Source organism: Mobula birostris, chromosome 16 (genome assembly GCF_030028105.1).
Source record: "Mobula birostris isolate sMobBir1 chromosome 16, sMobBir1.hap1, whole genome shotgun sequence".
NCBI classification, from domain to species: Eukaryota; Metazoa; Chordata; class Chondrichthyes; order Myliobatiformes; family Myliobatidae; genus Mobula; species Mobula birostris.
Genome location: NC_092385.1, coordinates 24,046,923 through 24,060,323, shown reverse-complemented (window position 1 = coordinate 24,060,323; position 13,401 = coordinate 24,046,923). Strand labels below are relative to the sequence as shown.

Below are 13,401 nucleotides of genomic sequence, written 5' to 3'. Positions count from 1 at the left end.
CACAGAATACATGCAACCCAAAATATACTAATTTTATATTATATTAAATGGTTATATGAGAGTTCTCATGCCACAAGGTATGTCTTACTACTTGGGAATTTCTAACACCAATACTATTTCTTCTCATACATACCTTCCTGGTCACAGGACACAAACTACAACTGGAAATTTTGGTATATAAATATCTTTCAAGACCCTTCAACAAAACATTACTTAATGTTGTCTGAGTACATGTTCTCAGTATATGTGACACTGGGAGAAAAGGATACTGCCACCTGAGCACAAGCATTTCATTGTGGTCATATGGTGATTACTTATAAAATACATTTACAACTACAGAAGGCCACTGAACAAAATTGAAACCTTTGTGCACCATGAAACAGTTTGGACATTTACAATGAAGCACACAGTGATGCAAGTCCTAAACCCAGCTTGTACATCTCAGAAATGTTGAAGCTGATTAAAACAGAGTGTCAACATACTGAAACAACAGGAATTCTGCAGATGCTGGAAATTCAAGCAACACACATCAAAGTTGCTGGTGAACGCAGCAGGCCAGGCAGCATCTCTAGGAAGAGGTGCAGTCGACGTTTCAGGCCGAGACCCTTCGTCAGGACTAACTGAAGGAAGAGTTACTCACTCTTCCTTCAGTTAGTCCTGACGAAGGGTCTCGGCCTGAAACGTCGACTGCACCTCTTCCTAGAGATGTTGTCAACATACTGAAGATCAGATTGAGAACCATGGGCAAGCCTACACTACTTCAGACATGTACAGGGACTGTGCTGATATAGGACACCTAAAAAACATATTTGTTGATTATCTGCACAACGTTTAAGAAAAAATTACACGGTGTAGGCATTGTTGATAAAATCTGAATTTATTGCACATCCCCAGGTGCCAGTGGTAGTAGTGGGAAATCACTTTGAACTTTTCAGGTCTCAGTGGTGAAATTTCATTGTACGGAATTTGAATATCTGAAGTGACACTGAAGTCAACTGAATTGGGAAAGTTAACTTTTAAGTAGCAACATTTCCATGTTGCTGCTACCCTCAAACTTCCCAGATGTTCTCACTTTCTCCAAACTAGAAAACACTGAGTAGAAAACTTGATAAGTTGGTATAGTACTTTTCGTAGGTAATTTACACTACAATTGTAGTCAATATTGAGAAAATTAGGGCGAACAATTGGGTGCCAAATGTATTGCTACATCAAAGATGAACCATTTCTCAAGTGTAATTATAGTTGCACTAATTCAGAGAATTCACACTCCTGACATGTGCCTTGCAAAAGGTAGCAAGCTTCTGGGGAGTTAAGATAGTCTTTTGCCATTGGATACATAGCATCTGGCATTAAATACAAATTAAAAACATTTCAACAGTGAAAACTGACATTGCCATTTCATTACTCCAATTTTGTTCTTAAAAATAAACTGTCTTATTTGTTTTAAATTACATTTTATGGAATACAATTTGGCAAGAAAAAGTTAAACATCCATCCTTTTACAGGAAGAAAACAGCTAAATCTAACCTTGATTTCTGTGTGTTGGACAAAACAGATCCCGTGTCACCCACCATGAACCCCGTATCTTCTCCAGTAGAAGAGATGTGTTGACCAGGTAGAGGAGATGCCACTGCAGGACACTGCTGAATTTTTAAAATCCCTGGTTGTCCATCCCCTGATGTAGGTAATTTTTCCATTGTTGATCCAAGGACATTTTCAGAAACTGGAATTTGCTGCTGAGCTTTTTTCTGGTAAGAGTCGAAGTGCATGGCCCATCTGCTATGATGATCACCCTAATTAACAGAATAAATAGAATGGCATGGCAGCAAACAAAGAATAAGTTTTAATCAATTCCTTGATGATCTCTTGGTGATTTAGTCAGAGTTATACAGCCTAGGAAGTGCCCCCTGAGCTGAACTTTACCATGCTAACCAAGACGCCTACCTGAGCCCATATTCATGTCAGTTTTTCCTTCCAATATACCTGTCTAAATGCCTTTTTAAACACTGTAATTGTACATGCCTCCACCATTTCTCTGGCAGCTCATTCCACGTGGCCACTACCCTCACTGAAAAGCTTACTTCTCAGGTCCCCTTTATACTTACGTATCTCCCCTCACGTCAAAATCAGAGTACTCTAGTTTTAGGAGCTAGTACACATAGGAAAAAGACAGCAACCATTCACCATTTCTATATCTCCTGTGAATTCATATACCTCTACAAAATCACCCCTCACAGGGAGAAAGGCCACAATATACTCTGTCTTTCCTTATAATTCATGCCTTCCAAGCCTGGTAACATTCTTGTTAATCTTTTTTGCACCTTATCCAGCTTAATGCATCCTTCTAAGCTTTTGACCACAACTGCATACAATTTTCATTGCTATCAGAGCATTCTACTATTTTGACTGCCTTCAGCTCATTAGCTGCCACACATTTCTTTGCATTAGTACCAACAGTGAGGAGGTACAGGCCCACAGTCAGTGCTTTAAAGAACAGCATTTTCCACTCTGTTGTCAGATTTCTGAACAGTCCACTAACACAACATCGTTATATGTCTTTTGCACTATTTATTTATTTTTGTCATGAAAATAGTAATTTTAATGTCTTGCATTGTACTGCTACTGCATAACTACAAATTTCATGACATATATCAATGATAATAAACCTGATTAATTTTGTATGGATCCAAGCAAGGAAGAGGCCCTACCATTGCCAAGCTTTAAGTTAATGTTAGATCCTGTTGCTTACTCAAAGCTGCTAAGGAAATTGGAACAATATGTCTCAAAATGCACTGAACTCTCCAACACCCAACTAAAAGCTAACTTTCAAAATGATTACGCATTACAAAAATTTTGCGTGTAAAGGACAAAATCAAACCAAAACTGATCACATAATATTGGGTTAGAAATATTGGCGATACGGAAACCAGAGTTATTGGAGGGGGAAAACAATATGTAAACTTTCTACATGTTTGCATGCCTAGTAGACAATTTCTATTTAAACAAGTAAAAGCAAATTCTAGTAGTACGCCATGTTCACAATACATCATGTCAGGAAACAACATTCAGAGGCAGTCTGTGCCCAGTTATATTATTCTATTATTAAAAATTACCTCTGCATATTTTAACTTTTCTTTCAGCTTCCTTTCTTTTTCTTCTTCTCTTTGCTTATCAAGCTCTTGGAGCCACTTTTTTTGCTGTTCACGTTTTATTGCACTGAAAAGATGGTCTTGGGGTGAATATTCCTGTTGTGATAACAAAAGCACTTCAAAATGATACTCCTTCTCACAGACTAAATAAATTTATACAAATGGATAATATCATCTTCCTTATGAATTATTTTGATTTAATTATTTTAAAATACTAAACCGAAGTTATTCAGGCAATGAGATAATTGGCATGATCCTATATTATATTTTTTGTACTGATGTTTAACGAAACGTCATTTCACATACATTGCATAAATCTTTAATGTAGCATCTTGTTGCCTGGAAACTAGAACAGAGTAAAGGATGCATATCGGCATCAATCTACATTGCCATTTCAGGAAGTTACATTTCTGATAGATTTAAAAACACACAACAGTACCCTTGTTTAATATATATATATAATTTTGTGTGTGTGTATGTATTATATATACACACACACACACATATATATACACACACACACACATATACATACACACATACATACACACACACACAGTAGATTTAGGGTAGTGTCATACACAATGCAAAATACATGATTAAAAATTATTTCACTGCATAATTATGCTTAAGCAGATAAATATAATCAATGTAGATATCAATAAGTAATATACTGTAGCACAAAAGTAACACCTTAAGTACCATCTTAAAAACATCTTAAGGTCAGTGGGTCTGCCTAGGTGCACCAGTCTGCAAACCCCACTCACCCGCCTCCCAATAATCCTACAATAGTGGTATGGTAGCGAAATGCTTTGACAGCGCCAGTGACCCATGTTCAATTCAGCCTGTGTCTGATAGGAGTTTGTATATTCTCCGTGACTGCATGGGTCCAAATTTTAAAGACACAAGGGTTAGAGTTAGTAAGATCCAGATATGCTGTGTTGGTGGCAGAAGCATGCAACACCTGTGTGCTTCCCCCAGCACATTTTCAGACCATGTTGGTCATTGACATAAATGACACATTTCACTGTATGTTTCCATGTACGCATGACAAATAAAGCTAATCTTGATTTCTTCTATCTTGTCATTAATTGTAAGGTTTGGAATGATTCCTGACAGATGGAATGCTAGCTACGATTTCCTGATTGATATCTAGCAGAAAACTTGTATTTGGTGTGTTTTCTTGCAGCTCTTCCCAGTATAGATTATATTAACCCATTAAAATGTCTTATCAAATTGGACTAACGTGCTGTAAATGCAGTCATAGAATGAGCGATCAACAGTCATAGGATGACTATTGATCAGCCTGTAAATCCTTTATCTATACAATACTATTCCTCAAGAAAAGTATGATTATAAAGAATCAAGTATTTATTCAAAAACTTAACATCAGCAAAAGTCACCCAGTTTCAAAATGTTGCCCATAATTAACTTAGATTATTAGACCAAATTGATCGCAGTCCATTTCTACTTTAACAGCACGATGTCACTCACGATGAAAATTCTTCTGGATTAGATACCAATTTTACTCGATTGTTATTTTGGTTGAGATGAAGGAGAGAAGTAGAAAAACTACTCTTACCCCAAGGACAAAGGCTGAACGAATGGCAGCAGGCAAATCTGGAAAACTAAAGCTAGAAGCTTTTCCAATCGGACCATCTGAAGGAGCATTTGATTTTGAAGTATTTGTCACAGTTGGAGCAGTGCTGATCACTCGACTATCATTATGGTGGCCAGATGTAACAGATACACTTGCCTGGGATTAAAGTGGGAAAAAAAGCAATAATCCACACTTTATGATCTCCTTATGTAAAGCATTACTTTCTGCACAATATTTGAAAAGGATAATATTACTGTTGTTGGTTGCACAGAAAGAACCATTCTTTTGCGATTTGACAGCAATACTAAATGAGATACAGCATACAGAAACAGGCGATTTGCCCCACTGAGTCCACACTAAATATTTCACACCAATCCTATTGATAATTTCCAACTAAAAAGTTTTGCTCAGTGAAAAAAACTAAGGCAAATGTTCAGCTGCTATTCCAAAGTTTGTACTTATCAGAAGACTATATTTAAGTCATAAAGTATTTCATTACTGCTTCAACTACTTAATCTTGTGCTATTATGTTCTTCAATTTATAAATTCTGCAATTCTCTTGAAACTCATGACATTTTCACAAGTGATTGCACTTTCAAACAGATCTAAAATTGTGAATTTCTTTTTCTCCTGATAATCTAGTCCAAAAGAAATAGCGAGATTTAGCCTTCTTATACTTAGTATGTTGACAAATTTTGCCATTCTCACATTCATGAGCACATAGACACACACACACACACACACACTGAAGAAAAGAGTTGTCCTGGTTACGACTTACTCATCAGTAACTTTTCAAAAAAAATTCCAATAATCTGAGTCATTAACGTTTATGTGTGCAAGATCTGACAGATACAGCTGCCTACATTATATCAAGTTACACCCGAAGTACTCAGTTATCTCTGAAATGTTTTAAGAAAATCCAAGACTGTAAAAGGGTGTGTAGATATACAAGTACACAGAATCAGTGTATACATTCAGTGCCCATTTTATTAGGTACCTTCTATTTACTTATACCTATTTATACCTGTGTACTTTTGTGGTCTTTTGCTGCTCTTCATGCACTTCAAAATTTGACATGTTGTGCATTCAGAGATGCTCTTCTGCATACCACTGTTGCCTTCCTGTCAGCTTGAACCAATCTGGCCATTCCCCTCTGACCTCTCTCAGTTTTGCTCACAGAACTGTCGCTCACTGAATATTTTTGTTTTTCCACATTATCCTCTGTAAACTCTAGAGACTGTTCTGTGTGAAAATACCAGGAAATCAACATTTTCTGAGATACTCAAACCACCCCATTGGGCACCAACAATCCTTCCACGGACGAAGTTACTTACATCACATTTCTTTCCCATTCGGATGTTTGGTGTGAACAATAACTGGACCGTTTGACCATATCTACTATTTTTATGCATTGAGTTGCTGCCACATGATTGGCTGATTGGAAATTTGCATTAACAAGGTGTACAGGTGTACCTAATAAAGTGGCCTCTGAGTGTGGACTGCATATATTTGAAGTACTTAAGAGAAAATAACCAAATGATTATCAAAGATACTGGAGCTTGCATTCAATCAATATTAGCATATAAAACAGATATGCAAATATTGACTTTTTAAACAGGATATTAACATCCATGGATCCAACCTATCTAAATGCTGAGAGATTAATTTAGCTTGACAATTTCCTAAATGAACCCATGTTTTTAAACGATTCATATGTTGTTCTAAGAAATACTATTTAAATAAATAATCTAATATTTTCTAGTCTTTCTATTTATCTATTCTAGATTAGACTATTTACAAAAAATAAGGAAAATACCCAAGGATGAAAGTTAGCAACATACAATTTCTGAATCTGGAAATTTGCAAAAACAGCTTGCTCTCCATACGGTACTGCCCTGGCTTGCATAGACAGCGAGGACACAATATCCATGGTCAACCCCAACCAATTGAAAGCCTTAAATATTTGCAAAACATTAACAGTGGCATTATGAGATTGCAGAAATTACTTTTATCCTCTAAAAAGATTAAGAGGAAGCAAATCAGTGAAGCAAAGGAGAGACAATAAGCAGAAAAGCAGGAAAGAAAGAAAACATCTAAGTAAATTTTTTACCCTTACCTCTCCTTTAAAGGTTTCAAGTATGTTCTTTGTGTTGGATTGCATGGACGTCCCTGTACCCTGTCTTCCCCAGGGATTCCATTCCAAATATTTTGCAGCTTCATTATTTTTTTGTTGCTGTTTCTTTAAAGCCACCTGCTCATCTTAAGATATCCAAAACCCCAAAAATATGGTCAATTATTTCGAACGGCTCTATTGACAGTATTATTGATTCCAAAACTCAATCCACGGCAAAGGTTTAATATATATTTTTTAAAATTTATTTCTGATAAAAAGTCATCCCCCTAAAATGAACTACTTCTCATTACTCAAATACTGTCTAACCTAACTATCTTCTATTTTCAAATCCGCTTTCCACTTTGCTTTTTTAATTAAAAGGGAATTTTTTTTTGCGCACCAAGGCAGTGGACTTAGTGCTGGAAATATTTAATATATTTAAAATTATGCTCAATATTCCATTCTTAAAATTTTAAGTATTAATTAAATATCTACAAATTATCCAATTAATATGCCTAATTTACAACCTCTAAACAGAGAAAACAAACATACAAAGCATGACCATTCCTATTTATAGCAGAAAAAAGTTCCTGAGTGCAGTTTCAAGTTCCTGGGTGTCAATGTTTCTCATCTGTCCTGGGGCCAACATACTGAATTGTAAAGAAGTCATGCCAGATGCTATATTTCATTAGGAGTTTGAGGAAATCTGATTATCATTGAAGACTAGCAAATTTCTACAGATGTACCATGGAGAACATTCTGACTGGGTTGCATCAATGTCTGATTTGGAGGCACCAATGCACTCGATTGGAGAAACCTGCAGAGGGGCTGTAAACTCAGCATCATTATGGATAATATCCTCAAAGAATATTTCAAAGACGATGCCTCATGAAGGACCCTCATCATTCAGGACACATCTTCTTCTCATTACTACCATCAAGGAGGTCATACAAAAGCCTGAAGACCAAGACTCAACATTCTAGGAAAAGCTTCTTCTCCTCTGCCTTTAAATTTCTGAATGGTCCATGAATCCATGCCACTCCCTCAACATTTTGCTCTATTCTTGGCCCAACATTTATTATTTTATATTCTTATTGAAATTTATAGCAAGTTTTGGTTATTGTACTGTACTGCTGCTTCAAAACAACAAATTTCATGACGTATGTTAGTGATAATAAACCTGATTCTGAAGTTACACAAGATAGCTGAAATTTGAATTTTGTTTTAACAGAGGGGACTTTAATTTATTGTAGAGGTAATGTTACACTAAACAAAGACCATAGGCAGGGCAGCTCAGAGTTTCAGGATGCAACTATAAGCGCCTGAGGCATAGAGGAGGGAAAAAAAAGATGCCAAAGGCAACAAGCTCCAAAGCCAAGGTTATGAATTGTGTATAAAGAGGTCTACAGAGAAAAAAATCTGTGAACTCAATGGGTTGGTGGGGGAAGATGTTGGATCAAGTAGAACAATACTAGAATGATACAACAAATATTAATAAAAGATCTATCTCAACAACTAGATTGAAAATTCCTCAGAGACACATTGACAGGAAACTAGGAAATACAAGATAAATTAAATTCAATGTAAAATCATATAGAGAATGAAATAGATGAGACAGAAAATGCATTGTGGAGGAAACTGGGAAGAGAAATAAAAATTTTATTTCCACCATCAAACTGTCAATTAAAAGTACTGAAAGAAATAAGACCCAGTTATGACTTTATACATGGTTAAATCTTCACTTATATCAAGATATATGACATTGAATCTTTTATTGATTGTTAAGAGTGGGAAACAAAAGCAACATTTTACCTCTATATGGATTTCAATAGCAATCCCATTGATAAAGTACAATGAATCTGATTCATTGATAATCCATTTCCATATTGTTCAGAATCACTGAATACCTCAAGTTATTCTTAAAACAGAATATGTACCGCTTCTTCTAAATGAATAAAAATATTCAGTCATAAAACATGTACCCAATTCCTTCTTCCATTGGATTCTCTTGGCTTCCAGTTGATCTTTTGCATTTTCTCTTTCCCCAAGGTTTCCAAAAAGACCATCTTTGGTATGGTTGATTGCACTGCTCAAAGTCTCGCTGTTCACAAATAAAAATAAAATTTTTGACACTCATTTTAATGAAAGATTTTCAGTTCAATTTGAAACTAAGTGAAATTAGCTTTTGTAGGCCAATGTAATTTGACTAGTTGTGTGCAATCCCAGAAAGTAACATCCAAACAAATTCAAGTTCTGGAATTACTACAAAAATAATACTTCAATGTTACAAAATTGAAAGATGGTTATGCTCTGGCTATAACCACATATTAAGTAAACCCACGGTACATGAACAATTACTCCACTACCCCAGGTATTCAGTGAACAGAAACGTAGCCATGCATAACAGTGGTCTCAGATAAATAATTTCATTCACTCAGGATAGGAATGAACCACCGAATCGTCCAAACTTGAAAACTCTTATTACAGTCAAGAACAAAGGCAGCAGGTACATGGGAACACTAGTTGACAAAATCCTCTTTTAGACCCTATAAACCCATATACTGCCGTTCCTTGTTGCTATTTTATAGCTATGTCCTTTGGACTAATATCTTTAACACTGAACATGCATTCCAAGGAACAAGAGTGCAAATGGAATTAGTGCTTAAAAAAAAAAAGGCTATTAATAGACATTGGCACCGTGAACTACTATATGGTGAGAAACAAAGATGGGGAGACAGCAGCTTCCAATATACCTAACAGGGAGGGCAGGAAAAAAAAACTGTGGGTTCTGGGTAGTTTTCAATATGTGCAGCAGCTGCTGGCAACTTGCAGTAAACTTGCTAGTAGGGCACAGCCCTGACCACCAATCATTAGTGTTGATAAGTCAAAGTTGTGTTTATTATCATATGTAGGAATAAATGTATGCACAGGAGCAATGTAAAACTTAGTTGCAGCAAAATCGTAAACACATAACATCACATATAAAACATTCACAAGGAAAACAAACTATACAATATTACACAAAAAATTAGAACAAAAGAAAATGGCCATGATAGAATGATGCACCTTGTGATACATCAGACACATCAGCAGTGATGTAATCCGGGGTCACGGGGTGTATCAGGACTTTCAACATCAGACACCCTCGCCTGGGCGACCTAGTCAGGGTTGATCACAGACTCTGCCACAGATCACTCCTCCTGAACCACAGCCATCTTGAGGCTCGCTCTGCTGCCTCTATGGTGTTCCTGATAGCTTTCCTCTTCCAGGGTCCTGAGATGCCCATCTGGCTGTAAGCTCAGCAGAGGGATTGACCAGCAAACCCTCTGCAGTCCACTGCTTTGGGCATGCAGTGAGCCGCCACCCCTTGCTGCAGCACTCCTCCACCAAGTTTTGGTACTTTGTCTTTTTCCTTTCATGGGCGTCCTCCATCCAGTCTTCCCACAGAATGATCAGCTCCAACATGACCACCTGTCTCGACGACTCCGACAGCAGCACTCTGTCTGGCCTAAGCATTGTTGAGGAGATGTGCCCACGGAACCTGAGCCGTTTCCCTAGGTCGACTTGCAATTGCCATTCCTTTGCTGTTCCTAGGAGGCGGGCATGCTCCTTGGATTGTGGTTCTCCCTTGCCTTGATAAAAATAATTGCTTGCTTTGCTGGGCGACAGAGTTTCACCTGGACAATGGCTGTGTACAAGGTGTCAGCCACTGTCTTCAGCACCTGGTCATGGCGCCAACAATAATGGCCCTCCCCCAGGGCTTTTGGGCAGCAGCTGATGATGATGTGCTCTTATGTCCCCTCAGCACAGGGAGCATGCTGGTGTTATGGCCTTGCTCCAGCAGTAGAGGTTCGCTGGGCTTGGCAAGATGTCATAGACATACTGGATCAGGTCACACAGCAAACGATACAAAATTACACAAAAAATTTAGAAAAAAAAGTGGCGAAAGTGTTGCTATACTGACACAGTGATGCAAGTTGTATAGATTGACCTGCTCATGCAAGCCTGCCCAATACAAACTCGCACAAATAGCCTATTGCTAACCAAAGAGAAATTCACTGCTGCAGAAGCACCAGCAGAGGGCAGGACCGTAATTACAGTTAAATAAAATGCAGGGCTTCACATCACGCTCCTGATTCAACTGCAGGAAGCGCAGAGATTTACCACCAAGTTGCAAGCAATGCAGCACAGCCTGAGCTTACATTTTCTTTTAAAGTATGGGGCTATATTCCCCTGAATGTTTAGAATGTAGGATCAATAACATAACAGCAAATTATCACATTGTGAGGTTTCAACGTATTCTGAGATTCCTCACACAAGCAAGTTTTTCTAGCACCAGCTTTCCGTTACAACAGAATTCCATGTATTTTACTCTAATGGTAATCTTAACTGTACTGGCTATCTAATCTAGATCAATGAAGGATTTAAACCTGAAACAGAATTTTGTTTCTCTATAGACAAATGCTGGTTGACCTGTTAAGCGTTTCCAGAACTTTTACCATCATCAACCACTGCACGAGCAGAATGGTGCAACTTACTGTGGTATAGATAAGCTTGGGTTTCTGCTAATATACAAAGGCATTTATTTTTGCTTTGTTTCAGATACTTACTTATTACCTGTATTTTCAGTCTGTACAATGTCTGCTTGGTCGACATTTGCTCCAGCTGTCGTAGTTGCTTGTGGTTCTTGACATGAACTATTCTCTGACACTTCAGTATTGTTGGAACCAACTCCATTCAGCAAGGCTGAATTATCCCCCTTTTTAAGCTCCTTATCTGAGGCTTTAGCTTCCTTAATTCCATTACCTATAGAAGAAAAATAAAACTAACTTATTTAACATCATTTATCCATGGAATGCTCTGCCAATGACAGCTGTGGAGGCCAAGACCATGGGTATATATTCCTGATGGTCAGGGCATCAAAGGTTATGGCGAGAAGGCAGGTGTATAGGGCTGAGTGGGGTCCGGGATCAGACATGATGGAATGGTGGAGCAGACTCGATGGGCTGAATGGTTTAGTTCTGCTCCCATGTCCTATGGTCTATTTAAAGCAAAACATTTATTATCTCTGTTGTGAAAGATTCTTTAACTGAACAAATTAGTTGAAAATAAATGTGATCATATTCTATTTGGTCAAAAATTAAATGCCGATATTCACTTTCATAAGAACATAAGAAATAGGAGCAGGAGTAGGCCATCCGGCCCATCAAGCCTGACCCACTATTCAATAAGATCATGGCTGATCTGTCCGTAAACTCAGCTCCATTTACCTGCCTTTTCCCCATAACCCTTAATTCTCTCACTATGTAAAAATCTATCTAACTGTTTCTTAAATATTTTTAATGAGGAAGCCTCAACTGCTTCCCTGGGCAGAGAATTCCACAGATTCACCACTCTCTGGGAAAAACAGTTTCTCTTCATCTCTGTCGTAAATCTTCTACCCTGAATCTTGAGGCAATGTCCCCTAGTTCTAGTCTCACCTACCAATGGAAATAACTTTCCTACTTCTATCTTATCTTTTTTTTGTGTGTCATACTCTGTCAGAGCCTCGGCGACCACTTTTTCAAGTGGTTGCCTTGGAGGAAAGATTCTGTGAATGGTCCCCCACATCCTTCTCACAGCGCAGTTTGTTTTTTTTTTAAAATGAGGCCGAGTTGCGAGTTTGACACTCAACCCGGCACAGATGGAAAGTGTGCCCGGGAGCGGCCCAACTGGATTCGAACTTGGAAACCTTTGCTCTGGAGTCCGGCGCTGATGTCATTGTGCCACCAGCCGGCTCTATCTTATCTATGCCTTTCAAAATTTTGTACGTTTCTATAAGATCCCCTCTCATTCTTCTGAACTCCAGACAGTATAGTCCCAGGCGACTCAATCTCTCCTCATAGGTTAACCCCTTCATCCCTGGAATCGACCTGGTGAACCTCCTCTGCATGGCCTCCAAAGCTGGTATATCCTTCCTCAAGTATGGAGACCAGAACTGCACAATCACCAGTACCTTGTATAGTTGCAGCATGACCTCCCTGCTCTTGAATGCAATCCCTCTAGCAATGAAGGCCAACATTCTGTTTGCTTTCTTAATAACCTGTTGTACCTGCAGGCCAACTTTTTGCGATTCATGAGCAAGCACTCCTAAGTCCCTCTGCACAACAGCATGCTGCAATCTTTCACCATTTAAATAATAATCTTCTCTTCTATTATTCCTTCCAAAGTGGATGATCTCGCATTTACCAACATTGTATTCCATCTGCCAGACCTTGGCCCATTCACTTAACTTACCTATATCCCTCTGCAGACTCTCCACATCCTCTGTACAATTTGCTTTTCCACTCAGTTTAGTGTCATCAGCAAAGTTTGCTACGCTACACTCAATCCCCTCTTCCAAATCATCAATGTAAATGGTATACACTGACCCCTGCGGCACCCCACTCACCACTGACTGCTAACTGGAAAAACACCCATTTATACCAACTCTCTGCCTTGTATCGGTTAACCAATCCACTATCCATGCCAATACACTTCCTCTGACTCCATGCATCGTA

The 13,401-nt window shown here is 38.2% G+C and overlaps 1 protein-coding gene across 1 annotated transcript in view; it reads right to left on the bottom strand.

The window, feature by feature from the left end:
* ccdc66 (coiled-coil domain containing 66) overlaps positions 1-13,401 on the bottom strand; it is a 70,253-nt gene that overhangs the window by 33,367 nt on the left and 23,485 nt on the right. Inside the window, exons 5-10 of the mRNA XM_072280413.1 lie at positions 11,473-11,668; positions 8,845-8,963; positions 6,866-7,008; positions 4,732-4,905; positions 3,114-3,245; positions 1,528-1,793 (exon numbers count right to left, since the gene is read on the bottom strand). Coding sequence (XP_072136514.1) covers positions 1,528-1,793; positions 3,114-3,245; positions 4,732-4,905; positions 6,866-7,008; positions 8,845-8,963; positions 11,473-11,668 — 1,030 coding nt within the window. The remainder of the gene's footprint in view (positions 1-1,527; positions 1,794-3,113; positions 3,246-4,731; positions 4,906-6,865; positions 7,009-8,844; positions 8,964-11,472; positions 11,669-13,401) is intronic.